This window comes from Tursiops truncatus, chromosome 5, assembly GCF_011762595.2.
Source record: "Tursiops truncatus isolate mTurTru1 chromosome 5, mTurTru1.mat.Y, whole genome shotgun sequence".
Taxonomy (NCBI): Eukaryota; Metazoa; Chordata; class Mammalia; order Artiodactyla; family Delphinidae; genus Tursiops; species Tursiops truncatus.
In genome coordinates, this window is record NC_047038.1 from 32,411,766 (window position 1) to 32,439,458 (window position 27,693).

A 27,693-nucleotide genomic window follows, 5' to 3' on the forward strand; every position below is an offset into this window, starting at 1 on the left:
TTTTTGTTGGCACAGCATCAAAGATTTACTTGGTCTAACCTCACAATTTTCTTATGGTTATTCCAGCTCTAAGTCATCATTTATACTTCTTCAACTCCAATGGAAAAATACAGATAAATTGTATCAGATATAAGAGAAGAGAAAAAAGTTACAAAAGGGTTTATTATTCATAGATGTTTAAAAAAATGAAGGGATTTCAAGTGCCAAACCACAAGGAGGACAAGACATGATAGCTACCATCAGTGCCTGTGGAGTCAGATTCTGTGTCAAACGGATTATGTTATTATCTTTACAAGTTCTTCTGGTTAAAAAAAAAACTCATTCAATAACAGACGTTGAGATCATGAAAAATATTACTAAATTCAAGTACAAAGCAATCATGTTTTATTGAATTGAACTGAAGAAGATTTAATTAAGTCTTTTAACATTTAGTACCTTCCACATGCCAGGCATTAATCTAGGTGTTTGGGCTACACTGATATGTAAAATAGACTGAAATCCTCACCTTCATTGAGCTTACATGTTAGTGGAGAACATAGACAGTAATCAACATAATAAATAAGTAAAATATGTAGGATAATAGAAACTTACAAATGCTATGGCAAAAATAAAATATAGAATAAGTTAACAGAAATAAGGAAGGCTATGTGGCGGTAATGGTCCAGTTTTAAGTAGGGTAGACTTGACTGAGAAGATGACATTTGGGCAAAGACTTGAACCGCTGAGGGAGTGAGCCATACGATGTTGGCAGGAGGAAGCTATGGGCAGAGGGAGCAGCCAGCGAGAAGCTCCTGGTGGGAATGTGTCTGGAAGGTTCAGCACCAGCAATGAGGCTGGTGTACTGGGAGTGAATGAATGAGGAGGAGAGTTGGGGGAGATGAGAACACAGAGGATATTATATATTTTCTACCAAAATGCTTGACTACAAATGGGTTGTATCCTCTGAGGTTCTAAAAGTTTCGCTATTACATTTTTTAATGTATTTTTCTCTGTAACTATGATTAGATTAACAAATTCTGAGCTATGGTCTCCTTTGGTGTGATGTCAGTCTTACCTATTTTAAATTTCTTCAATTTATAATCTCATTTTTTAAATAAATGTGAACTATTTCCTAGATTGGTGTTTCTCCCATGTATGTTAGTAGAGCATTCTCAAAAATGTGTTTTTTTGACCGGGCATGAGGGTGGGAAGCTGCCATGTGACTGTATGTAGCCACAGACTGGATGATGATAAAAAGGCCTTGCTGCAAAATATGCCTCAAAGTGGATAACTGCAGACAATCTCCCTCTCCCTCTAGTGTCCAAGAAGGAAAACATGCAGACCTTAGCTCAGTGGAATTTGTTGGAAACAGAGCTTAAGTGAAGTCGAGTTAAAGTTCAGTTTGGACCTGGCCACTGATGTGCTGGGCAACTGTGGAACAGTTATTGACCAAAATCTTAAATAAATGAAAAGGTCTGATGGCATCATTGTGAAGTAACTTAGTAGCTGATGAAATTTATTTGAGATTACTTTTTGCTATGTGTGTTTGGCATTTAGCAATTGTATATATAATCATTTCATAAGCATTTGTTAATATGAAACCCAGTGGATGGAGCTAAAGTATTTTGGAAAAAAATTACAAAACCAGAGGAGTCCCTACTCTTGATAACTGTAATACATTTTGGATTTTCTGTCCTGAGCGTTTATTCCCAGCCCTGCCTTTGCTACTAAATGATGCAATTTATGGCTTGTTTCTTCCAGGGACTGTGAATGCTTAGAGAAGAGCAATTTATTTCGTGTAAGCCTAAGTAAACACAAGAGAGCAGGTCTATGAAAGGAAATAAAATATTACATTCCAAAAATGGGTCTTATGCTTTTACTTGTTTCTTTTAGTGGTAAAGTTAAGAAATGATCGTTTTTTTTATTTGATAGAATTTTAGATCTTTTACTAATTGTTTTGAAGTAAAAAATGTTCCCCTTTAGGCCTTGAGTTCTTGCTCAGCGTTTCCTGGATATTAACAGTTATAAATTTTGTTTTTCTACCCATTTAAGTAATATGTGAATATAAGTATATCTTAACTCTTACGTAAACAAAAAAAAACCACAAATGAGCTATAAAAATTTAAATAATATTGGAATGTATATAATAAAAAGTACCTTCACCAACCTATTTCCCTCAATCCTACTTCCCTTTCCATGGTGAACCCAACATATTAGGAGTATGTTTCATTTAAATGTTCAGCTTGTGTGCACACACACGAACACAGAGTATGTTTTTCTGCATTTTGCTTTTCTCATTTAACTATATAACTTGGAGATATTTTTGTATGTGATAACTACTCATTTATCTCTATGGTTTTATCTCTATCTATCTGTTTTCCTACTTATCCATCTATCCATCCATCCATTTAACTAATCTCTCATTATTTTTGTTTTTTAAATTTTATTTCTTTTTATATCTTTATTGGAGTATAATTGCTTTACAATGTTGTGTTAGTTTCTGTTGTACAACAAAGTGAATCAGCTACAAGTATACATATATCCCCATATCCCTTCCCTCTTGAGCCACCATCCCTATCCCGCCCCTCTAGGTGGTCACAAAGCACCGAGCTGATCTCCCTGTGCTATGCGGCTGCTTCCCACTAGCTAATCTATTTTACATTTGGTAGTATATATATGTCCATGCCACTCTCTCACTTCGTCCCAGCCTCCTTTTCCCACCCACACCCACCGTGTCCTCAAGTCCATTCTCTATGTCTGCGTCTTTATTTCTGCCCTGCCACTAGGTTCATCAGTACCATGTTTTTTAGATTCCATATATGTGCGTTAGCATACGGTATTTGTTTTTCTCTTTCTGACTTACTTCCCTCTGTATGACTGACTCTAGGTCCATCCACCTCATTACATATAACTCAATTTTGTTCCTTTTTATGGCTGAGTAATATTCCATTGTATATATGTGCCACATCTTCTTTATCCATTCATCTGTTGATGGACACTTTGGTTGCTTCCATGTCCTGGCTATTGTAAATAGTGCTGCAATGAACATTGGGGTGCATGTGTCTTTTTGAATTATGGTTTTCTCAGGGTGTATGCCCAGTAGTAGGATGACTGGGTCATATGGTAAAACTCTTAGAGGAAAACATAGGCAGAACACTCTTTGACTTAAATCATAGCAAGATCTTTTTTGACCCACTTTCTAGAGCAATGGAAATAAAATAAAAAATAAACAAATGGGACCTAATGAAACTTAAAAGCTTTTGCACAGCAAAGGAAACCTAATCTCGCATTTTTAACATCACCCCTCTCTCCATCATTCTCCACCTCGTTCTGCTCATCTGCATCAATCTCTCACCAAAGACTAACTTTCTTTCCTTCTTGTTCACAAGACAGAAAACATTACCCACAGGCTCTGAGTTTGCATCTTCTTTATGAAGAACACACATAAAATTAGACTATTATTTTTAGTGCTAATTCCAAGTTTCACAGGGAAGGAAGGGGGTCACTGGCCCTATTAGATCAGATGTGACACCAAATCTAAGTACTGTGTGGCCAGAGAGGCAGATGGTGTTGTAGCAATATGACTGCCAGAAACCTTGTTCTGCAGCTGAAAGAAAGACAAATATTACATAATATCACTTATATGTGTAATCCAAAAAATAATACAAATGAATCTATATACAAAACAGAAACAGACTTACAGACATGGAAAACAAACTTACGGTTACCAAAGGGGAGAGGGAGAGGGGGAGGGAGAAATTAGGAGTATGGGATTAACAGATATAAACTACTGTACATAAAATATATAAGTAATAAGGATTTACTCTGTAGAACAGGGAATTATATTCATTACCTTGTAATAACGTATAATGGAAAAGAATCTGAAAAAAATATTTAACTGAATCATTTTACCGTACACCTGAAATTAACACAATATTGTAAATCAGCTATACTTAAATAAAAAAAAATTCACATACCATACAATACAAAAAAAAAAAAAAAGAACTGTAGTTGGGAGTCTGTTTTCAGAGAAAATGGTTCTCTGAGAAAGAGGTGGGGGTCTAGGCATCCAATTCAGTAAGTGTCCACTCAGTGGACACTTAACTTCCTCTTAAAAAGTTTAATTCAGTTGTAAAACTTAACTCTCAAAGGTAAACTCTATTATCAGTAGCATTATTTTGTATAGGAATTATCTTCTTATACAACTATTGATGGGACAGTCTCTTTTATTCTTCTCTAGCTTCTAAACCTGCATTACAGTTATCTATTCCATACTGTAAAATACAACACTTTGAGATCTGAATACACTGTTTTTTTTCCAAACTAAATCAGGAAACGTTGTCTGAAGTGTTATTATTGAAACAAAAAGTATTGTTGAAATTGGATGCCACCTAAAAAAAGTCAAAACGTGCTTGTTTTAGATATATCTCCTGGTAAGAAATATAAACGGATAGTGGCACTGAAGCCAACTTGCCATGGCAGAAGCATTTAGAAGAGGTTAATTCCTCATGAGGACTTTAAGTTACATCTCTAATGTTTCAGTGTTTTCTGTTCTCTTGAAGAGTTTAGAAGAATATAAAACGATATAATCAATATTCATGAAGATACTTTGCCCCAAAGGCCACCTGCTTTTATAATTGGAGATTTTGCCTTAAAATTTTTATTGCTGTTGCTGTTGTCACTTTTATTTATGGAAATTTTCAAAACTAAAAAAACAGAAGAGTATAATGAATTCATATACATACATCACTCAGCTTCAACACTTTCAAAACCCATCCCTGATATTATTTTGAAGCAAATCCCAGACATAAAGCTATCTCATCTTGTAAATATTCTAGTGTGTATCTTTAAAAGATAAGGACTGTCTAAGAAAACTCATTTACAGAAACCATTATCATACCTTAAAGATTAACAATAGCTCCTAAATTTATCAAGTATCCATCATATAATTTTTTCAATTTGTTTGCCTAAATCAGATCCAAATATCCATGCATTATGATTTTTTAATGTGTCTTAATTATCTTTCCTTTGTCATCCTTCTTTCCTTGCATTTTGTTGTTGTTGTTGCTGTGCTTCATAAAAATGGAACCATTTGTTAAATAGAGTTTTGCACATGATCAGGATTCTACCGATTTCATCCCCGTCGTGCTATTTAATATGTTCCTCCATTCCCTATATATCTGAAAATTCATACTTCAATCTAGAGGCTTGATCGAATTCAGATTCAATTTTTTGGCAAGACAGCTTGATAGGTGGTACAGCTGACCCCTTGAGCAACTCCCGGGGTAGAGACACCAACCCTCTGCAGAGCTGAAGGTCCACATGTAACTTTACAGTCAGCCCTCCTTATCCTTGGTTCTACATCTGCCAATTCAACCAAACTCAGATGGCGTAGCACCGTAGTATGTATTTATTGAAAAACTTGGTCTGTAAATGGATCTGTGCCGTTCAAACCCATGTTGTTCTAGGGTCCACTGTAATGTGTACTGCCATCGAGCAGCGTATCATATTTGGCTGTCTCAGTTTCTGTAATGTCAAACACTGATGATGACTGCCTAGATTCCATAACTCATTAAGGATTGCAGTGGTGATGATCTTCTAATTCTGTCATCTATTAACCCCTATAGGAAGAAAACGTTTTGATAGTTTATTTGGTTACCCTGAGGTATGGTGAGACTAGGAAAAGCAGAATAAATGCTTATTTTTTCTTTTTTTATCATTTTCAAAAAATAATAAGCTAGTTACTACGCATGGTCCCCTCCACCCTATTCCTGTCCTCCATTTTATATGTATCTTGATTTGTCTTTATTATTTTTTAAATCATAAGCAAAGGAAGATCGAGATACAGTTACAGATATATATTTGTAACTACCCCTTCTTAATTAAATGATAGTACACAATTTTCCATCTTGCCTTTTTTCACTTAATGATACATCTTGGAGGTCACTCCATTTAATATATTAAATATATTACTTATTCCTTTTTACAGATACATAGAACACCATTGTGGATATGTTCTGAGTTTATTCAACCAGTGCTCTACTTATAGACATTTAGATTCTTTTCAAACCCTTGATATTACAGGCAGTGCTACAGTAAACACCCTGTGTTAGTGTATTTTTGCTAGTGTATCTTTCGAAAAGATTCCTAAAAGTGGGATTACTCACTAAGTCAAAGGTAAAATGCATGTGTAGTTTTACTAGGTTGCCAAATTCCCCTCCATATGGGGTACTGTCATTTTGTATTCCCATCAACGTGGGTGCTTGTTTTCTCACAGGCTTGCTGTAGAGGTATTATCAAACATTTGGATTTTTGCGGTCTTATAGATAAGAAATCATATATTTGTGTAGTTTTAACTTGTATTTCTCTTATTATGTGCAAGCACTTTTTCATATTTTCAAAAGCCGATTGACTTTTTTTCTCTAAACTCTCTGTTTGTATCTCTAGGCTATTTTTTTTTGTAGAGTTGTTTGACTTTTACTTTTCCATCTTTTAGAAGCTCTTTACACATTAGGGATAGTCACCATTTATCTCTGATATAAGATCCAATTACTTTTTCCTGTTTGTCATTAATATTTTATCTTTGTTTATAGTGATTTTTGCTATGAAAAAATGATCTTTATGAAATCAAATTTTCTAATCTTTTCCTTTATTACTTCTGGATTTTAAGTCAGAAGAGCATTTCCCTGGTTATGGAGGAATTCAGTTTGTGGAGGAATTCATCCATGTTTTCTTTTTACCTCTTGCATTATTTTATTATTTTTTTTACATTTAAAATTTTGATCCATTTGGAATTTATCTGTGAGGCTGTAAAGAATAGATTCAGTTTTACCTTTTTAAAAAAATATTATCTAGTTAAACTAATCATCTTTTAGCCCACTGATTTGGGTTGCTGCTTCTATCATATACTAAATGTCCATATGCAGTTGGGTATACTCCTGAGTTTTCTGTGGTATCATGTTGGCCTGTATGTCTGTTTATGTGCCAGTAACAAACCAATGCCTCTTTTAGAGGTTTTAATTTCTGGTAGATTTATCTCCATCTCTCTAATCGCTACTGCTCTTTCTCAGAGTTTTCCTGAACTTTCTTGTTTACTCTCCTGAAAGATTTTTAATCCAAAGAATTTTAAAAACAACTTTCAAAGAAACATGATGTATTTTTACTGAGATTATACTAAGTTTATTAATTCAGGCATAACTGACATCTTTATAATGTTGAGTCTTCTGCTCCAAGAATATTGTATTACTTTCCATTTGCTTAAGTCCACTTTTTTTTTTAATCTTTCAGGAGTATTAGGTTTCAAAAATATATTTTTTGTACATATCAGGTTATGTTTATACCTAAGAATTGTATGATTAGATTTTGGCAATTGACATGGGGTCTAAACTTCCTTTATAATGTCTAAACAATTTTTTCTTGTATATAAGGACTACAGATGATTGAACATTAAATTTAAAAACTGATTCTTTAGTAAATTCCTTTTTTCTTTTTAGTTTTCCAGATACATACTTAACATTATCTGCAAATAGAGGTAGTTTTACTTTAACCTTTCCAATTCTTATGGATTATGCCTGATTGATTTCTGTTGCTCAGCTGATGACTATTACCAATAGCACAGTGCTCAATAGTAGTGGAGATTGTGATCATCCTCGTCTTACTTCTGACTTTCTCATTTAAGCATCAAGTGATTCTATTAAGTAAAGATTCCAACTTTTGTAATGATATCTCTATCTCTATCCCTTTATCGAGACCTAAACCTATATATATACCTAGACCTAGACCTAGGCCTAGACTTAGACCTAGACAGTTGACCCTTGAACAAAGTATAAGGATTAGGGGCACTGACCCCCTGTGAAGTAAAAACTCTGAGTATAATGTATAGTCAGCCCTCTGTATTCACAGTTCCTTTATATTTGAGGATTTAACCAACCAAGATCCTGTAGTACTATGGTATTTACTATTGGAAAAATAATCCATGTATAAGTGGACCTGGGCAATTCAAACCTGTGTTGTTTAAGGGTCAACTGAATATATCTTCATAAATTCCCATTCTGTTGGGTAATTTTTAACATGAATAGTACTGATTATTGCCAGATGCTTTTTCTGCATCTATGGAGGTGATCATATTATTCTCTTAGCCCTATTACACTGATGGAGCATATTAATGGATTTCCTAAGTACATTACATTTCTGAATAAACCCGCATTTAGTCATGGTATGTTGTTTAAAAGGACTGTTGTTTTGTTTACTACGACTATTGAAGATTTCTTCACATCCATATTCACAAGTGTTGTTATCTCTCTCTCTCTCTTCTGTTACTTGTTACTGCATATAGCCATTATATAATACTGTGTCTCTCACTGAAGACCAACCATCCTGTAGTCTAGGCTCTACAGGTAATTGCATTTTTAACGCCACTCTTTATTTCAATATCTCCCCAGTCACTGTGGTTTTCTAAATCTTATTTTCTGGTAAATTTCTAAGGAAGGGCTTATGTGATAATATTCCCTGACCCCTCAGATTCACAAACCATTTTGTCTGGAACTTTTGTACATAAAGATCAGTTTACCTGGTTTCAAAATCCTCGGTTCACATTTTCTTTCTCTGAATGTCTTAAATATGTTACTTAATTATCTCCTAGTATAAAAGATGGTTGATGAAAGTGACATGATCTTTTTGCCTACTGGCCAAAGGATATTATTTTTCAAGTTCAGTAGTTTAACTAGAATATGTTACGGGGTTGTCCATTCTGGGTTGACTTTCTCCTATGTAACATTATCATATGTAATTTCAAATCTTTCGGTTCATGTTATTTTAGAACATTTTCTTAAATTATTTAGTGTTTGTTTTGTTCCATTGCCTAGGTTTCTTATTTGGGAAAACTATTATAAGTATGTTGAATCAGCTTTTCCTATTTCTATATTTATTATTAGTTTCCTTGAACTCTTTTTTTTCTTTCTTTCTTTTTCTTTTTTGGTCGCACTGTATGGCATGCAGGATCTTAGTTCCCAGACCAGGGATCAGATCTGAGCTCTCTGATCAGATCTGAGCCCCCTGCAGTGGAAGCTCAGAGTCCTAACCACTGGAGCACCAGGGAATTCCCCTTCTTGAACTCTTTTGATCTCTTTCCTTATTTCTTGATTTATCCACGTCCCTCCTTTTCATCTGATATTTCTCCTAAAGATTCCCTTTAGGAGGTTCATTCAGGCTTCATTTCTGAAGTGATTTTTCTTGCTACATATCTTTTCAAATCTTTCTTTTCTTGAAACATATTATTAGAGTTTTTCAAATTCTGACATATGATGTTCTTTGATAGCTTCAATTTTTTTCTTAATTTCCTTTAGTGTGTTCTGGAATATTAGGTTACTCTTTTTATGTGTTTACTGGGTATTGTTTTTGTTTGCTTGTTTGGTTTTTGGTATTTTTTCTGCTTGCAGGCAGTGATGCTCTTCTAATCCTTATTCTCTTTTTTTACATATTGAATTTATATAGGATTGGGCCACAATCCTCTTTTGTTGCTCATTTTTAATTCAAATAAGTTTTAATTTGCTCTTAGAGACAGGGTTGGGCCAAAATAACTTTTCTAGCTACATTGCTCTAGTACTCCCTCTTCTGTTTTGTTTTTTTTGTTTTTTTTTTTGTGGCACGCAGGCCTCTCACTGTTGTAGCCTCTCCCGTTGTGGAGCACAGGCTCCGGACGCGCAGGCTCAGTGGCCATGGGTCATGGGCCCAGCCTCTCCGCGGCATGTGGGATCTTCCCGGACTGGGGCACGAACCCGCGTCCCCTGCATCGGCAGGCAGACTCTCAACCACTGTGCCACTAGGGAAGCCCCTCTTCTGTTGTTTTTACAGAGTGATTTTAAAAATGGCCTCATATTTTTGAGATCCACTTCCACCCTTTGCTCATTTTTATCTAGACTTTTTCTTTTGTCCTGATTGTTCTTGGCCTGCTCAATTTGGATTCTATTTCCGGAAGTTGCCCTTCATTGAGGGGCTTTGTTCCTTGATTTAGAGCCTGCAGAACCCATTCCCTCCTGGTTTGGTATACTATTTTCAGATTGGTTGGGTTTTTTCCAATGAGGACCAGATAAAGATTTGAGGTTGTGCTTGTTCTCAGAGCTCCATTGCTTTCCCTCAATACAGTAAGTCCCCTAAATATAAACCTTCAAGTTGCGAACTTACAAAGATGCGAATGTGCGTTCAGAATGCAATCCAGTGCTACTGTGTCATCTACGACAAGAAAAAAAGAGCTGCTACCCAGACATCACTGGACGGTTTTTTCAAGAGGGTAGATAGAATTGAATCCAGCAAGGAACCAGACCCTGTACCATCAGCGTCAGGTGGGAGTGAGATTGCAGCTTGCCCTCCGTCTCCTATTGCTGAGGATCCTTCAGCTCCACCAGCTCCCATTTCCTCTCCCTCCTCCAGTCAGTAATTCTTCTTGCCTGTTCACTGGATGCCAGCCCCTGTATGCCAGCTGTTGTACTGTACTACTGTATGTTTCAAGGTCCTGTACTGTAAGGTTAAAAATGTTTTATTTTTTGTGTTTGTTTTTTTATGTATTGTTTGTGTGAAAAGTATGATAAACCTATTATAGTACTATATAGCCCATTGTGTTAGTTGGGTACCTAGGCTAACTTTGTTGGACTTATGAACAAATTGGACTTATGAATGTGCTCTTGGAACAGAACTCGTTCATATGTAGGGGACTTACTGTCATCTTTTTCACGGAAACTGATATTGTGTGGGCCTTATAACTACTGATGATTTTGTTCACTCACCATGTTGCCTAATTATACTGTAGATGTTGTCTGTGTTTTTTTGGTTTTGTTATCCTAGTATCTTTTTCTGGTTTTGTAAAGCAGGAGTTTAAAAACTATTCCATCGTGTATTCCCAGACTCTACCTTCATAGTTTTACCTACAGACTTTTCGAATAACACTGTCTATCCCCTTGTGTCAGGGGCTGCTTTATTTGGTGGTTTATTGAAGGAAGTAAAACAAAGGGTAAAGTTAGGACAGAGTGAGTAAGGGGGGAAGCAGTTTGTTGAAATAACCTTTTAAAAACTCAAGACAAAAAGTTGCAAATATTTTTACAGCGGTGAGCAGTCAGAGGAACTAAAGGAGGGTTAAGTACTGAGGTCTTCAGATTTTGTTGCCTTTTTTTTTTTTTTTTTAGGTAGCCAGGGAAAGTTTGAGGATAAAGTGGTGGTAAGTGAGATTAAGCAGGTATTGTTTATTTCCAGTGCATTCTGCACATTCATGGGACTGCTAGCAACACTTTATTTGCCTTTGTTTCTGAGTGGTGTGGAAGAGTTTTTACAGCAGACTTCAATGCCACATGGGCATCTCTGAATAGACCTTGACAAAGGAAGATGGCTCCTTGTGTATAGTTGGGTAAGGGGAAGATTTTTATTTCTTTTCAATCTTGGCAATCTGAGATTTGAAAGGTATCACAACCTCTTCATTAGAGGGGTAGATGAATTTGTTTGTCAGTTCTCTTCCATTTAATAATAGTGGTACAAGAATGGCCTTTAAAAACTTTTCTCCAGAAAAGTTACTTTGTAATAATCTCTAGCTCTTCATCTTTCTAACCATGGATATATGTGTGTTACTGCCCTCTGCTACATGAACTTAGACCTCTCTTAGTCTTGTAGACTAATAATAACTATGTAAGATCACTTATTTTTTTAAAGCCCATTTCTAACAGTTAACAGGAGCTCTTATCAGAGAAAAATATCATGATGGGTTGCAATTTCCATCCCCCATATATATGGTCTCAGTTAGAGGCACTGCTTAGAGTGGTTTCCTTAGGGACATTTTAACATCAATGGCCACTGGAAAAGAAATCAGTTGATCATGTCTGCTATATTCAGAAAGCGTGTTACAAATGAGTGACAGTGTACAAATTAACTTAAAATTAACAGTCTTAGGTGTATCTACACTTGGCTAAAGAGAATTAAGAGTGTTGGACTGTAACAAAAATAACTTTTGATCAGAACTTGTAATTGTGAGCATTTTTAATGAGTGAACTCCTAGAATTATGCAAACATATAGAAGAAAAATCATGTAATTCTGTGAACTTGAAAATGGTGCTTAAAAGATTATAAATGTATCTTGGCTTTTCATGTTAGAAAGCGTCCCGGTTGGCATACCCCTGACTCCTGTGCTAGCTCCAGTGTAAATTGGAAGGGGGAAAATATGTTCACTATTATAGAGCAATAGGATAGCTTAAAAATTTGAACAATTCTATAACATGATAAGATTATATTTATATAATACATTTTGATACCTAAAAGGCAAACTTGATCAAATATTTAAGAATGTCATTTTCTTGTTAATTAAAATACACATTGGTATTGGAGAACAAGGCTAACCCAATTTTAGAACATGGAAACAGTTGTTACATTCTAGGAGATATTATTTGATCTTAGGTATATACAAATCTGCACATATATTCTTTAGCATTTTAAATCCATAGCGTTTTATGGATTTCAGGTGAGATCGAGCACATTCAGGGTGGTATGGCTGTAGACACATTTTATGGATTTCAGAAGGACCAACTAAAAAAAAAACTAAATGAAATTTGAACTTATTCTAACTCAGATTTCTTAATAATTTAAAACTAAGTGGTCAAAGTGCACATATATTAAAAAATGATTCCATGAGCAGTTTCAATGAAATCAGATATTCCCTCTGCTTCCACATATTTAGCACTGCCTTGAATGAATTAAAAGTACTGTGATTCTAAGTAACTATTAATTTACTGAGTAAATTGAACAAATCAAATTAAATAAATGGACAAATTAAGTTAGTAACAGAACAACTTGCTGATTGCTAGATCGCTCTATTTTTCCCTTTGCTTTTTTTTTTTTTTTTTTTTTTTTTTGCGGTACGCGGGCCTCTCACTGTTGTGGCCTCTCCCGCTGCGGAGCACAGGCTCCGGATGCGCAGGCTCAGCGGCCATGGCTCACAGGCCCAGCTGCTCCGCGGCATGTGGGATCTTCCCGGACCGGGGCACGAACCCGTGTCCCCTGCATCGGCAGGTGGACTCTCAACCACTGCGCCACCAGGGAAGCCCTAGATCTCTATTTTTGATGGCCACTTCCTTTTTCTTTGATCTACAACAATTTCATTTTTGTATCATATATACTCCTGTATTTTAGTGTTTCCATCTTTCATTAACAAAGTGCTGTTTTTAAATGTAGAAATGATCTTATCTTCTTGGCAAATAGCTTGAATTTTTTTGTGTTCTTTTTCAGGGCCCCAGTGGAAACTTGACAGTCACTTTCAGATGCAGTCAGCTGCATTCATATTCAATTCACCCAGAAGAAGGTGAGGAAGTTAATATCATTAACACAGGTTAGAGGTAAAATGGTAATAGGAAAATTTTTTAAATAACACTTTTAAGTGGACATATGACACATCTCCCACATTGTGTTCAGGAACTCTGGCAGAGTTCCAGAAATGTTACTCTTTCCTCAAATGTTTTATATGCACTGTCTATAAATTCATCTATTATGGGCTGAGTTGTGTGCCCCCTCCCCAAATTCCTATGTTGAAACCCTAACCCCCAGTACCTCTGTATGGAACTGCATTTGGAGATGAGGTTTTTCAAAAGGTAATTTAGTTAAAATGCAGTCTTTAGGGTAGGCCCTAATCCAATATGACATGTATTCTTTTACTAAGAGAATATTTGGACAAAGACAGAGGGATAGCCCAGTGAGAAGAAGGCCATCTGCAAGCCAAGGAAAAAGGCCTCAGAGGAAACCAAACCTGCTGACACCTTGATCTTGGACTTCCAGCTTCCAGAACTGTAAGAAAATACGTTTCTGTTGTTTAAACCCCCCAGTCTCTAGTATTTTGTTATATCAGCCTGGGCAGGTGAGTACACCATCCTTACAGCAGAGAGTCTTGTTTTGGTTTTCTACTCTATGATCATTCACCTTCCAAGAGGCTTTACTATATTGGTCAAAGCTGCAATATATGTACTCATCTACTTGTATTCTTGGTGTTATTTGTAGCCCTTTATCAAGTGATTTATCTTGGCTCTTTTAGAGGAATCAGTGTTAAGTCCTGCTGCAGTGATGCAAAGCCACCTCCATTTTCTTTGGATGAATTCTCCTTTTCTTAGGTGCACTCCACATTGTTGCCATAACTGGGCATCTGTAAGTACAAATGAGGGCCTGCCGTGCTGCAAGTTACTCTTTGCTCAGTATTATTTTAATACTGGACATTGTTTTAAAGGCATGAACTAAGGCATACAAATAAGAGATAATACATGCAATACATGTAAAGTACCTAACAAGCTTAGCACAGAGTTAGCATTCAGTATGTTTTGGTTATTATTATTTTTTTATTATTACTATATCTTCCAAGCCAGTTACCTTTAAAATTCCTTAAACTGATTGAACTTTAATACTTTGAGTTTTTCATACCTCAAGATGTTTTTGAGCATTGGAGCCTATTCCCACAGTATCAAAAGGTACGATCTATTGCAGAATGATCATTGGAAAATAAACTAAACACAATTTACATTCCCTGTTAGCAAGCATGATTATGCTTCAAACACAGATTTAAAATTGCCACTTAGGAACATATTTCCTTAGTTGGTGCCAATAGTTTTCCCATTATTTTTCAATCTGTGCCATAATTTGTTTTATAGTTGAAGTTTTTCTATGTTTACTACTCATAGTTTCAGATAACTGACCAGGAACAAACACATTTTACCATGACTGGATTAAATACCCTGCCCTACCATTTTTTAATATGCCTTACTTCAAATGACCATATCTGACTAGAAAAATTGTCAGATTTTCAATAGTTTCCCCATCTGAGTAATGTTTATTTTGGCAATAATCTGCAATAATAGCAGGATAGAAATCAATCCATCTTGTTGGCAGGTTGAGTACTCATAGAGTATTTTGCCCAACTCATTGTTGCATCCAAATCTGTGTGGTTGATTAAAGCCAAAAAACCAACCAACACAACCTTCCCCCAAATAAAAACAGTAACAAGATAGACACTTAAAAATTCATGTTGCAGGAGCCCTCTCCCATGAGGTCCTGTCAAAGATAACAGCAGTTCTAACTTCCTTGTCAGACTCCTACAGAACCCTGGAGATCTAAGGAAAAGAATTTGGAAACTACTGGTCTAGATTATCTAAAAGTTGTGTGTTTTGTTGTTCAAGATGAGATTTCTTGCAATGAGCCTCTCTCAAGAATTAAACATATTTTCCAAACCACCAAGTATAGTACTCTTTCCAAAAATGAATCTTGGAACAGCCTGCCAGAGCTCAGCAGTAGGGGTATATGGGCCACCAAGAAGGATATGCAGTGTATAGAAGAAGCAGAAACTGTGCATCATAAAGGGAAAGGTTTGGTGTTAAACGTTTGGAGATAATTTCTAATTTCAGTTCTACCTAAGGTCACCCATATGCACAAGAATCAACAGAAGTTTGTCTCCCTGAGTTTCTGACTCTATCATTTGCATGCTTTTTATTAGTTGGGTTCAGTCTGTAAGGGAGGGATTTGTTCAGTAAGTTTCTATCATTTGGGCGGCAGGTAAAGTATTGAGAAGATGACTGATATGTCAAGGATCAAAAATCAAGCCACTGGCTAAGAAATTATGTTTCTGATTGATTTACTCTGAAATAACCTTGAACCATTTCACTTGTGCACGTTTGGGTCAAACACAGCTAGTGCCTCAAATGTGAGTGACGAGGTCTTTTCTTATTCACTGGACCTGTTGTCCAGGAGATCAAGTTGGAAGAGAGTTAACAGGTGAAACTATGGCAGGGATAGAATAGGAGATGCAATTTTTCATATCTTGTATGTAAATTAGTCCTATCAAGAGACACTAAAAATGTTCACAATACCATTGCTAATATTCATTTATCACAAATTATTTAAAATGTAATTGATGCTAGCACATGGTACTGTTTTCCCTTAGACAGTGAGAAACATAAAATTCTCATGTGATAAGATCCAAAGTGTGAGTCCTACTAGAATAGAAGACCAGGTAGGCTGGTTTACCATGGAGAGAGGAAACACACAAAGCCATATATTCCAAATCCTTTAAAACCGAAAAATAATGGAGATGTTTCATGTCCATCCTGTGTGAACAAGAAGATTCGTGGGCCTATGGGACCTACTAAAAATTAACGTCCCTTCCCAAGTTTGCCAGAGTACCGTACTTCTTACTTACCTAAAATGACCCAAATGACCACATCTAGTGTCATTTCTCTGCATTTAACCACAGATGTGGGAATATTGTCTCCCTGTGTGCTGCTAAAACGTACATGTAACTTATGAGAGAAGGAAGGACTCTGGGGGACATTCCTAATATTTTTATTCCCATAGTCATATGAATTCAATCCAGCTTGGAAGCTCCAGATACCCTGTGAGAGACTGAGATTGGCAGAATTCAGTGGTGGATGAGAACAGAGGAAGGCTAATGGCAGCAGCTCCTGAGACGGGTAGAGGCAGATTTCAGTAAGTCAAGGCCTTCACAGTGGACCATAAGACTCTCCATGGCCGAGGCCCTGACTTACTCACTTTTGTATCCTCAAGGCCCTAAATCTAATAAATATACAGTGAATAAATGAACAACTGATAAATACACTATTGTGGGAAGTGGTTACTAATGCAGGGAGAGGGCAAATAGGATGAAAAACAAGAATAAGGCAATGAGGTGTACACTTAGCTTACCTTGGCCCTAAGTATTCAGAAGGAAGCCAGGACCCAGAAGAAACTGCTGAGTCAGTTGTGGTTTTTCTATGGAACTGAAATCACCCCACAGCTGAGGAGCAAAGAGAAGTGGGAAATGATGGCCAAAGGAGAAAGTGTCCACAGAGGCACTTCCTTCTGGACAAGAGGACCCTATCTTTACTTCTGTACAGTGTTGCTTTTATTGATTTACTCCCTAATGATGTTATACAAAAGGCATAAAAAATCTATTTTTCCAAGTAGAATATGAAGCTTGTCTCTTCATACTTATGAAAACACACATGAGAAAACACATGTGGGATTAAAACAGTAATCCAAAGGATTATGTTTATTTGCAGTTAGTTGATTTTGTGCACGCATACCTACTTGTCCGCATATGGGTTACGTGTGTCTGTTTCTGTCTTCTATACAATGTTACAGAGAGCATTTGGACCATGAATGAAATTAGTTTTTATTTCCTTTTTAGCCTAAGGTGTAGTTGTATATGTTTTAGCATTTGATTCCATAGCGTGATTTTGTTTTATAGAAAAGGGACAATGTTTGTGAAAGTAACTTTCATGTGAACTTTGATTTTTAACTGTATTTGTAAAGTTTGCTTTTGGAACTTGTAGGGTCCTTTGTGAACCTCCGAGATAATCTCTTTATCCTGACATCTAGAGCTGAAGGGTTTCTTGAGAGTACATATGCTGAATTGTACACTATTTCTTTTTAGCATATGACAGGAGTTGGGTTCTGACTGTATGGTATCTTATTTGGGTTGGTGGTAAAGAAAGAGGGAACCAACAGAAACAGGCAAAGTATCTTCAGATTTTCTGTTGATTCATTGGAGTTGTTTCTTCAGCAGCTGGTGGATTCCCACACTCTTCAAGTGGAGGTAGAGTGATTTCTTGCTTACATATTTAGCTCTCTTTTCCTTTTGCTCTAAAATACTCTTGAAAAATATCCAAACCAGTAGGCTCCTAACTTAATTTTCTCCATTTCTCTCATGTTTTCTGTTTGGCAAATCACAATGAAGGCAAAAGATACACCTTTGTGTAAAGTCTAAGCATTGAATCCCAAGTACTTATCTGTAGAGTGTAAGTTAGTCAGTTTCCTTGCCCTCCACTAGTGCCTGGAATGCTTACAAATCCTTACAAATCCATTCCTGGGCACATTTTTAAAAAGTGAAAAAAAAAATTTTTTTTTAACCTGAAAATCTCTACCCTGTGGAAGCACAAGGGAATCCAAAGATAAGAAAACATGCCTGAGGGTTCCTCAAGTTTTAATCACCTCTTGCTTGTGCATTCAAATAGAAAAAAGTCGTTCAGAAAATGAAGAATTCCTGGCAGACAGACAGAACAGGGCAGAGAAATATGCAAAGCTGGTGCAGCCTGCGGGAACCCAGCTACAAATTCACACTTTAGACCTACCTCAGCCCTTTTGGTGGAAAAGAAAGGAGTCACTCCCTAGCAACTGTTGACGGTATACCGCACTGTCCGTGCTGGTGTGTGCCAGGATCAGGTGTGAAAGCTGAGGAACTCATGTCTGAAGATTCTAGAGCGTGTTTAGAAAGAACAGCCTCCTCCCCTAGCTGTTAGCCGTCAAGTTGTACTGCACAGCCTCGATTTCTCTGTGCACAGATGTTAGCGCACCAGAGAAGGAGAAATGCAACAAATTCCTAAGCGCTTGGGTTGCTTTGGAAGCCTTGGCTTTCTACTGCCGCTGAACATCTCCAGTCCCAGAGATTGCCTGGGACAGCCCTCATCTCGTCTCCGGCAAGGCTTCGTCGCCTTGCCCAGCGGTTGCCACTGGCGCCCCCAAGCGCCGCACACCCGCGCGCTCCAGCCCTTCTCTGAGCCTCTTTCCCACAGAAGGGAACCGGACCCTGGGAGCCTCGGGTCTCGCAGGAAAGGCTTCGCATGTAATTCCCAGAGGCTAAGGGGCAGAAAGCAGAACCTCCAAGACTCCCTTGCCGCCCCGTTCATTCCTGTCTGGGATTTCCTCTTTGCAAAGGGGGGAGTTGCCTGGGACAGTAAAGATGCCCGGTAGAGCTGTGAGGTTCAAAGCTCGGAAGGTACTCAGGGGACCCCCATTGCTCCCAGCTCCTCAGAGACGTAGACAAACGCTGCTTCTGTGGTGGGGAGGGGGACTGGAGGGTGACGAGGAGGAGACCAGAAAGTCCTAAACGCCTCTCAGAGGGAGAATAGGAGCATCTTTCCCCCTTCTCCGGTACTTTTCTTCCCAAAGTCCCATTTGGATCGGTTGGGCACTCCCTGGCGCACCAATACAGTACCAGTCTCACACATCCACTGGGAGGCACAGGCTAAAACCCAACTTGAGCATACACAGACCATTAATGCCCAGATGCTCACTTCTTTCAGTCTTCTGTAGGGCTTTCCCAGTGCTCCTCCAGGAGTCAGGGACTGGAGGTGGGTTGGGGAGGGGTGCTGGCGGTCCCGAAGCGAGGTGGCAGCTCGCCCCTCTCCACTTCCACATTTGCCATCCGTTTGTTTGCAAAGGTTCTTCCATCCTCGGGAGTGGCTGGTTGTCAGGAATAATCAGAACCCCGCCTGTTCCTCTGGGGGTGAATCCCATTTCCTCAACTGCTGTCCGGTGGAAGGGCAGTGGGAGGGGGCGAGGGAGAATCAGGCGGGGAAGCCGCAGGGAAAAGCGAAGAGGGGGGCGGGAACGTGGGGGGTGATAGATACGTTTTCACTCTTTGTCACTATTGAATTGGGGGCGGAGGGAAAAAAAAACAAACCCATTGTGGGAAGCTATAAAAAGCAAAGGGGGCGGCGATGAGAGAGCAGACGCAGAGAGGGAGACCGCGTGGAGCGCAAGACAGTTCCCAGGGCATCGCGGCGTCCCTGGCAGCGCTTGGCTGTTGCAGGGCTGTGACCCGGAGAACAACGCTTCGGGGCGCCTGTGCGTGCGCGCGTGCGGGACCTTGGTTGGCCTCAGACCTCAAGGGTCTTGTCCGGGGGCGGTTCCTGATCCCCCATATAGTGCCCGCTAACTTTGAAAAGGAGGACTTATGTCCTGCAAAGGTTGAGACATAAGGGGTAGGGAAGGAAAAGAGGAGAGAAAACGCAACAGAGGCCGAAGGAGAAGGAACTAATGTGGACCTCCTGAGCAGCTGGGAGGAGGACTGGACCGCGGAGAACCGGGCGGGACCTCGGAGGTGCGGGGCAAGGAGCAACGGAAGCGGTGCGGGCCGTGGCGCTGGGGCTTCTTGCACCTCGGGTCACGCCTCCTTGGCAAGAAGGCGCCTCGCCTTTGATTGCTTCCAGTTACTGCAGAACTTCCTGTCCTGGCGGAGAAGCAGGTCTTGCTTGGGTCGCGCTCCCTCCCGGTCTGAGGCGTGAGACTGAGTTCACACGGTGCTGGGCCCCCAAAGCCAAGTGGGGTTGGGGGAAACAGAGTCTGCGAGTCCCGGCGCCCCGCGCGTAGGACCCCGTGTTGGGGTCCTCCCTCCCTCTGTACCCGCACCCTTGCGGGCTTTGCCCCTTCCTGGGGACCCCTCGCCAGGCGATGGCCGCGTTGATGCGGGGCAAGGACTCCTCCCGCTGCCTGCTCCTACTGGCCGCGGTGCTGATGGTGGAGAGCTCCCAGTTCGGCAGCTCGCGGGCCAAACTCAACTCCATCAAGTCCTCTCTGGGCGGGGAGACGCCAGCCCAGGCCGCCAATCGATCTGCGGGCACATACCAAGGACTGGCTTTCGGCGGCAGTAAGAAGGGCAAAAACCTGGGGCAGGTAGGAAAATACCCCCAATGCACTCCTCATTAGGAGAGGTAGGGACCGGCGCTCTCCGACACTTCGTTTGCCTTTGCCCCCGAGTGCGCCCCCAGGTGTGGCGCGCAGGACGGCTGGGGAGGGGTTCGCAGATGCACGTCTGCACTGGTGGGGGTGGCTGGGTGACTGCGAGTGCTGGAGGGTGTGGAGCGGGTGGGGGAGGGTACTTTTTCATCTTTGCTTGGGGATATGATGGGCATGTATGGAGATCTAGTGCGTACAGATGGGGGAAAGGGCCGGAATGGTCCTTCTCCACATTTAACACAGTGGATGTCGAGGATGATCTTAATAGCTAACACACAGCAACTATTATGTGTCAGGTACTGTTCTAAGCGTTTTACGTATATTTAATCTTCACAACCCTATGAGCTGGGCGCTGTTACTATCCCTATCCTGCAAATGAACAAACTTAGGCACCGAGTAGAAGCTCTTTGCCCACGGCACACAGTTAGTGAAAGTGGCAGAGCGGGATTTGAATCCGGACAGTCTGAGTCCAGTTTCTGGGCTCTTAACTGTCTCATTTCACAATCCGAAGAGGGAATTTACTGTTTTTCAGGTTCTCCTTCCTTCCCAGCCACTTTCTCATTTCCATGAAGTAAGGTCACATACAGAAAACTTCAATAAACGTGCATTTCTCACTCCTGGATATAAATCATCCTGGAGGAAACAAAATAACGAAGCGACAATAGCAGTATCATAGTTACGGAGGACCAGGGTGCCTGGGAAATAGCAAGGAAAACTCCCGAGGTTTATTTTCCAGAGGGAACTTTCCACGAGCATCTTTGTTTCTCTGTCACACAGACAGATAGATTGACAGTCATGCAAACAGTTACACAAACAGACACAGAGAGACACGAGTGCGCACACTCTGCACCCACTGTGGCCAGCACACAGCGGCCAGGAGAGGGGGCCCTGCGGGCACTGGGAACCACTACAGCTCCCCCTTCCGCTCCTTTTTTGCGAAGCCAAAACCGAAAGCCAGTTTGCCAAGCAGCACGGGCACAGCCACAGCACAACTGTCAACCCGTAAAGGCGGCTCATTGCCCCACAGATCCTGGGTTTCCTTGTTTTATGAGAGGATCCTGCTGCAGCTGCTGTGCACGCTCTCGGCGTCCTCCGCTGCCCCTGCCCCCAGCGTCCTCCACTGCCCCTGCCCCCAGCACAGGCGGCAGAGCGAAGGTTGACAACCAAGGCTGTCCTGAATGGACAGCGAGGGAAGATTCTGCTCCGCTTGGCCCCCTAGTGCCCTCTCACGGGGAGAGTTTTGCTCGTTTTGCAGTTCCAGAATGCTTCCTGGGCTTTGAAATGTCAAACATTTCAGCTATCCTCTCAAAGGAATACAAAGCCTGCAACCACAGTAATTTTTTTTTTAAGTCTCAAGAGAAATAAACTATACATCTGCATACACACTACATGCATACATGTCCTGTGCATATTCTCACACATGTGTACCTATCTCCATCCACACTTACAAGACCACTCTCATTCCGTTTTTCTCTTCCTTGGGAAACACCCTGCCATTTTCAATAGGAATGGACTTGTCTTAGAAGTCCATAATGTTATGGGTCAAAGATTAGAAAGAAAGGATGCTCTCAGTCCAAGTCATTAGATTTTTTTCTAATGCTACTGACTTCAAATTCAACCTTATCAGTTGCTGAAAAGAGCTGGGTTTAGTTTAGCCAAGAACAGAGGGATGGACCCAAAAATCTTTGAGGTTCCTTTTGACTCTAATCCATGTACATTCTGTGAGTTTCTGCAAAGGGCTTTCTGTTTCCGTCACCATTGGGTAACACCTGATGTTCCTCAGTCAGATCATCAGTTATGTCAGCACTGCCGCTAGCCATAGGGTTACATGGGTTAGACTGTGAGATGCATCCCAGCACCTGGCTTACCCTTTATGTTTTGGTAGCATATCTGTATATAAATATGTATAAAATAGGTGTGCTTATTTTTCTATCTCTCCAAATATCTGCTCCTTAAAGAGGTTGTGACTCTGTTTTGCATGTCTTCAAGTTGAAGATTGATTTATTTTATAAATGAGTTGAATTTTTTTTTTCTTTTTTGAGTTGAATGTCTTGTACGCTTTCCATAACTTAGTGGTCCTATGGAATATATTTCATTATATTCACTTAACTATAATACAGGATCCTTAAAATTTGACATTGGGTTTGTGAGAAAATTACAACTTATTAGAGACAATGGTAACATAGAATTGAAACATTAAGTTGACTCAGTAAGATAGCTGGGAAATAAAAGGATTATCTTTTGTATATTCTAGCTTCTCACTTGTTTATTGGGTGATCTAAAATGTGTACTGTTATGAAGGAAGAAACAGAAAAAATCTTTCTTCTTTGAAGTAGAAAGAGGAATTGTTTGAATATTTATGGCTCTCTTTATCTTCTTTCTTCCACTAGTTATGTGGTTACCAAAATTCTTAGTACTCTTATTTTCAATAATGGAATGGAAATTAGAAAGACTATTCAAAACGGAAGATGCCACATCCTTTTATGGAGAAAAACTTTAGAAGTAAAATGTAGCTGAACTGCATTCTTATCCATCATAACATGATTGATTGAGAAAATTTGTAAATAAGATGCCAACTGATAAAACTAGCTAATTATGTAGTGTCATCCTTAGGCCTATTAAGTCTGGTTGTCTCCCCGTCCCCAATCTTTGATTGATGATACTGAACTGTATGCATTTCAGAGGTACAGGAACCAGAGACTGTAAGATATAACTTCAAGTAGGCATATCAGAAACTTAGCCTTTGGTCTCCTTTTCCTTAAGTGAAAACTGAATAATGGTCTGTTTTTCCTGATTTACTTTCAGAATAGAGAATTAAAATAAAAACTTTATTGCGATTGCAGAAGAAATTACTGAAGAAATTTAATAATTCATTAACCTACAAAAGTGAAAATGAGACTAAATTGGCGCCAGGGTTTTCTTGATTCACCGTAGCTGATTTCATATGAAGAAAACATTCTAATTAGTAGGAATTCTACTTGTCCTGTCAGCAAGGTGAATCATTTGTAAATCACTTCTGGAGGAGTAGCCTTTGAATTTCAGGAAAGATTTAGAGGACGCTCAGAGAAAATGAACTGTTCTCCAGGGGTGTTAAAATTCTCATTCTTAGGTTTGCTTTCAAAGACGCAGTTATGAGTTATGATTGGAAACTGACATCGAAAATTGAATTCATGCAGGTGAATCGATACAGAAGTAGCAAAAATTATTTGGCTGAATTATTCACATTAATGTTTTAATTTGACTTTCCTTTTGCATCTATTATTAATGTGTTTTAAAAGGTAGTGTGTGTATTTATATGTATATGGGATAAATTAGATTGTAGGACTGTTCCTAACATATATATCAATATTTATATATCTCAATTTCTAAAGAGACTTGCAAATTTTCTAAATCAAAAGTATTATTAAACAAAATATTCAATATCATGCACTTAAATATATTCTGATCAAGTACATTGTTGTTCAACATCACCTCTGGAGCGTGAGGTATCAATTTTTACAGGCCACCTTAAAGACAGATTTTTAAAAAATAAAGCAATTTATAAAATTAATTTACCCTTGAAATGAACAGTGATTTTTCTTTTTTGAGAATGAAAAACCTTTTGAATGTGTTTGTAATAGCTTCTTTTAGTCTTTACCCCTTACTTCGTCTTAGACTGGCAGATTAATTTGAACGCAATGCTGTATGATTTTGAAATATTTTTAAAAGTTATGATGAGAACTGTGGAAAATGATTATATTTTAAAGGTAGATAAGCTTCCTGGCATGTGTCTCCAAAATGAAGGTGAAACTGGTAATGTAAATTCAGATTCCATTATTTTCTGATATAACTTTGATGCTTGAAGGACGGTGGTTTGGATGAAGTTATGTTGTGAGAAAAGAACGCCTGACATACATTGAAACAGAAGCTTGAGGACGTTGCTTAGAGAACACTCATATTTGTATATTGCATTTTCTTTAATAAAAATGCTGTATCTATTGGCATGCAAAAACACTCATAAATATGCTCATTGAAAAAACTATATACCCTATTTTCTGTAGGTGATTTCTTCACTTTCTAAAATTATCCATGACTTTTTTTTTTTCTTAAAACCCCAGTCCAACTTTCCCCTGCTAGAGGATAGATATTTGCTACCTCCTCTGGACATCAACTGACACTAAACATAATCAGGAAAGAAAATCAGTTTTTAAATTAAATGTTTCAAAATAAAAAAATATTTGAACTAATCTACACTACACTACTTCTTTTCTTTCACTGTGGATAGTAGAGAATTGACGGTTGATACAAGTGAAGGTTACCTCGTGAATAGCAAGCAAAGTATTTTAATGATAATCTAAGTAGGGGTATCCATCATTTTATTTCTGTGCTAGAGGAGAGAGAGTAAAGGACAAGGTTACTTAAACTCACTCCATCTGTGACTTTGACCCTACCACAGTCTTCCTTAGCGCTCCCCTCTGATACATATTCCTTCCTGGGATGTTTCAACTCTTACAATTTTTAAAGTAGAGAAAGCAACGTAATAGAAAGGTAACATGTATTCTGTTCTAGGAGAATATTGCCGCTTCCTCTTCTTTTCCCTGCACAATCGTTTTGTGTACATTAAAATGATCTGTTAAATTATAGAGGCCTTTATCATACTCAATATATTTACTATTTTAGACTCAGTCTCTTCTGGCTGTTCATTCTTTGGTATTGATGTAACATTGAAATGGATTACAATCTTATTTCTGTCTGTGACTCCCTGAATGCCCTTTTAAGTCGTTTTATTTCGTTATACCTCTAGTCACTTGTACTCATCCATGAAAAGGAGATAAAGCTGCTCCTAGTTAATTATTCAATCATTGAAAAGATTTATACGATATTTATATTCCTCTTATTCAGTCATTTTTAAAAAAAATCTGAAGCAGCCCTCAAAACAAAATTAATAAAAATTAATAGATAGATTTTTGTGTTGTGTGGGATTGCTTTAAGATTACATAGAAAGATTAAATATGGAACGTATAAGAAAAGTTTAGTATTACTATTTAAGGAAAGCAGAAGTTACTTTTTTTCTTTCTCTGTCCCCACTTTCTGGGAATGAGAGAACAACATATTTATCTCTAATTGTTGGGTGTTTTTTTTTTTTAGGATAAATATAAACCATTCTCCCAAACACAGAGGTCAACTGATATAAAATATGGGAGATTTTTTTTGATAGGAACATCTGTCCACAGGAGGAAAGTCACCATCCAAATATTTTAAATTGTGGCTTCCCAACGAGTCTCTCACGCTAACAATTTTGGGTTATTGCCCACTTCTTTGGGTTCGAAACAAGGAAGGAAGGCCATGAATAACACCAACATCTAATCAGGGTCCTCAGGGAGAGTTCATCCCATGAATCCTTGTCTTAGTAATGGTAAGTTAAATCAGAAACCTTTAAGGCGGAAGGGATTTCAATATCAGATATAAATTGCTGTATTTTAACTCAGTTTATGCAGCACTAAAAACAGAATTATTATATTCTAACTTTTATCCACAACCAATGAACCTGAATAAGAGACTATATTTGTGGGATCTTAATACTAGCTTAGATTTATCTATGTGCTTCAAATAAATGTAGAAATAAAACCAGCAAAACAGGAAAGTAGTAAATATTTTAAAAAGTTACATATCTCTCTTCCATAGTTAGATAAAAGGGACAAATACGCATCAGATATCCTTTAAGATATATCACAGCGGCTAATTTAATTGGGTGATTCTACTTATGTATTATAATTCGCCACACACAATAGCTCAAATTTAAATATTTCATTATCATGCAACATTTTAACTGCCCCAACCTGTCTAAAGCAAACAAATTAAAATCAATGAATGAATAAGTGCATTAAGTGGCAAAACAAAGCATCACAGTTAGGGGGAGAGACTTCTTAAAGGGGTGGATCCCTCCAAATATCTCCTAAAAAATGTTAGCTCTCCATATTTTGCTTTACCATGTGGAATAAGAATGTTCTTTCTTCCCAGGACTAGGAGAAAAGAGTGATTTTCAGATATTATTTCCTTAAACTGGCTTGCAAATAGTTATAGCACACATCAGCTTATAGTAAGAGGTTCCATTTATTGATTATTTACTCTATGCCAGGCACTGCTCCAAATGCTTCATTTGAATTAATTTTTTAATTCTCTCGGCAGCCTTTGGAGCAAGTCCTAACATCATCCTTATTTTTATAAATGATAAAACAATAATTCTCCTGAGACACAGAAAGGTTATGCAATTTGTACAAGTCACACAGCAGTAAGTGGAGAAAGCCAGAATACGAACCTAAGCGATCTAGTGTCAGAGCCTGCATATTTAACTACCAGACCATGCGCTACAATATGCTGCAATATACAATATGGACACAATATCCGTACAGTGTGGACTTAAGAGGAAACATGGACCTTTATTTTATTCTTCCCTATTCTATATTCTAATGACATGGATATAACTCTATGTTCATTAAAACCATAGCAAAACCCAAACCCTCTGTTGATGGCAATTGCTACTCTGAGTAACCAAAGTATGATAGTTCATGGGTACAAAGGCACGCACATAGTAGTACAGTAGTTTCATCTCTGACTTTACTTGCCTCCCTGCCAGGGAGAATTCACTGTCAACAAGGAAAACACACACACACACACACACACACACACACACACACACACACACACACACACACACACACACACACACACACACACACACACACACACACACACCCTCTTCCTTTCTCTTACTCTTTCCCATTAAATTATTGCGTTGCCCCAAATAGAAGGGAATGCTATTGCATAGATCCTATTTTTCTCTTTTTTTCTCATGGTAACCACCATACAGTCCCCAGTACCCATCACCTTGCATCTAAGTGACGCCACGTGCCCACTGACATCAGCAAAGTGGAGGTCTTCTCAATGGTTTCTCTCCAGTGGCTTGAAGTGGGTCTGGCTGGCATCCCTCACATTCTGATCAGATTGGGGGAAGCTGTCTAGGTTTAGAACCTGCTATGGCTTTTGTTTTTTCTTGACTTTTGACCCCTCCGAGCTGCCTTTCAGAGAATCAGTCGATCTGTAGCAGCACTGCAGCACTACGGCTTCCTAACAGAATTCCTAGGGGAATTTTTCCAAATTTCAGCTGGCTAGCTTAATGTCTTTGGAAAAGCCACTTAACCTCTGGTCTTTTTT

At 38.7% G+C, this 27,693-nt stretch overlaps 1 protein-coding gene and 1 long non-coding RNA gene across 2 annotated transcripts in view; one reads left to right on the forward strand and one right to left on the reverse strand.

Annotated features, from left to right (window-relative positions):
- Positions 1 to 387: 387 nt before the first annotated feature.
- Positions 388 to 27,693, reverse strand: part of LOC109548741 (uncharacterized) — a 410,920-nt gene continuing 383,614 nt past the window's right edge. Inside the window, exon 9 of the long non-coding RNA XR_012331917.1 lies at positions 388 to 3,586. This is a non-coding gene — a long non-coding RNA (uncharacterized lncRNA). The remainder of the gene's footprint in view (positions 3,587 to 27,693) is intronic.
- Positions 19,485 to 27,693, forward strand: part of DKK2 (dickkopf WNT signaling pathway inhibitor 2) — a 102,281-nt gene continuing 94,072 nt past the window's right edge. Inside the window, exon 1 of the mRNA XM_019927773.3 lies at positions 19,485 to 20,436. Coding sequence (XP_019783332.1) covers positions 20,215 to 20,436 — 222 coding nt within the window. The 5' untranslated portion in view covers positions 19,485 to 20,214. The remainder of the gene's footprint in view (positions 20,437 to 27,693) is intronic.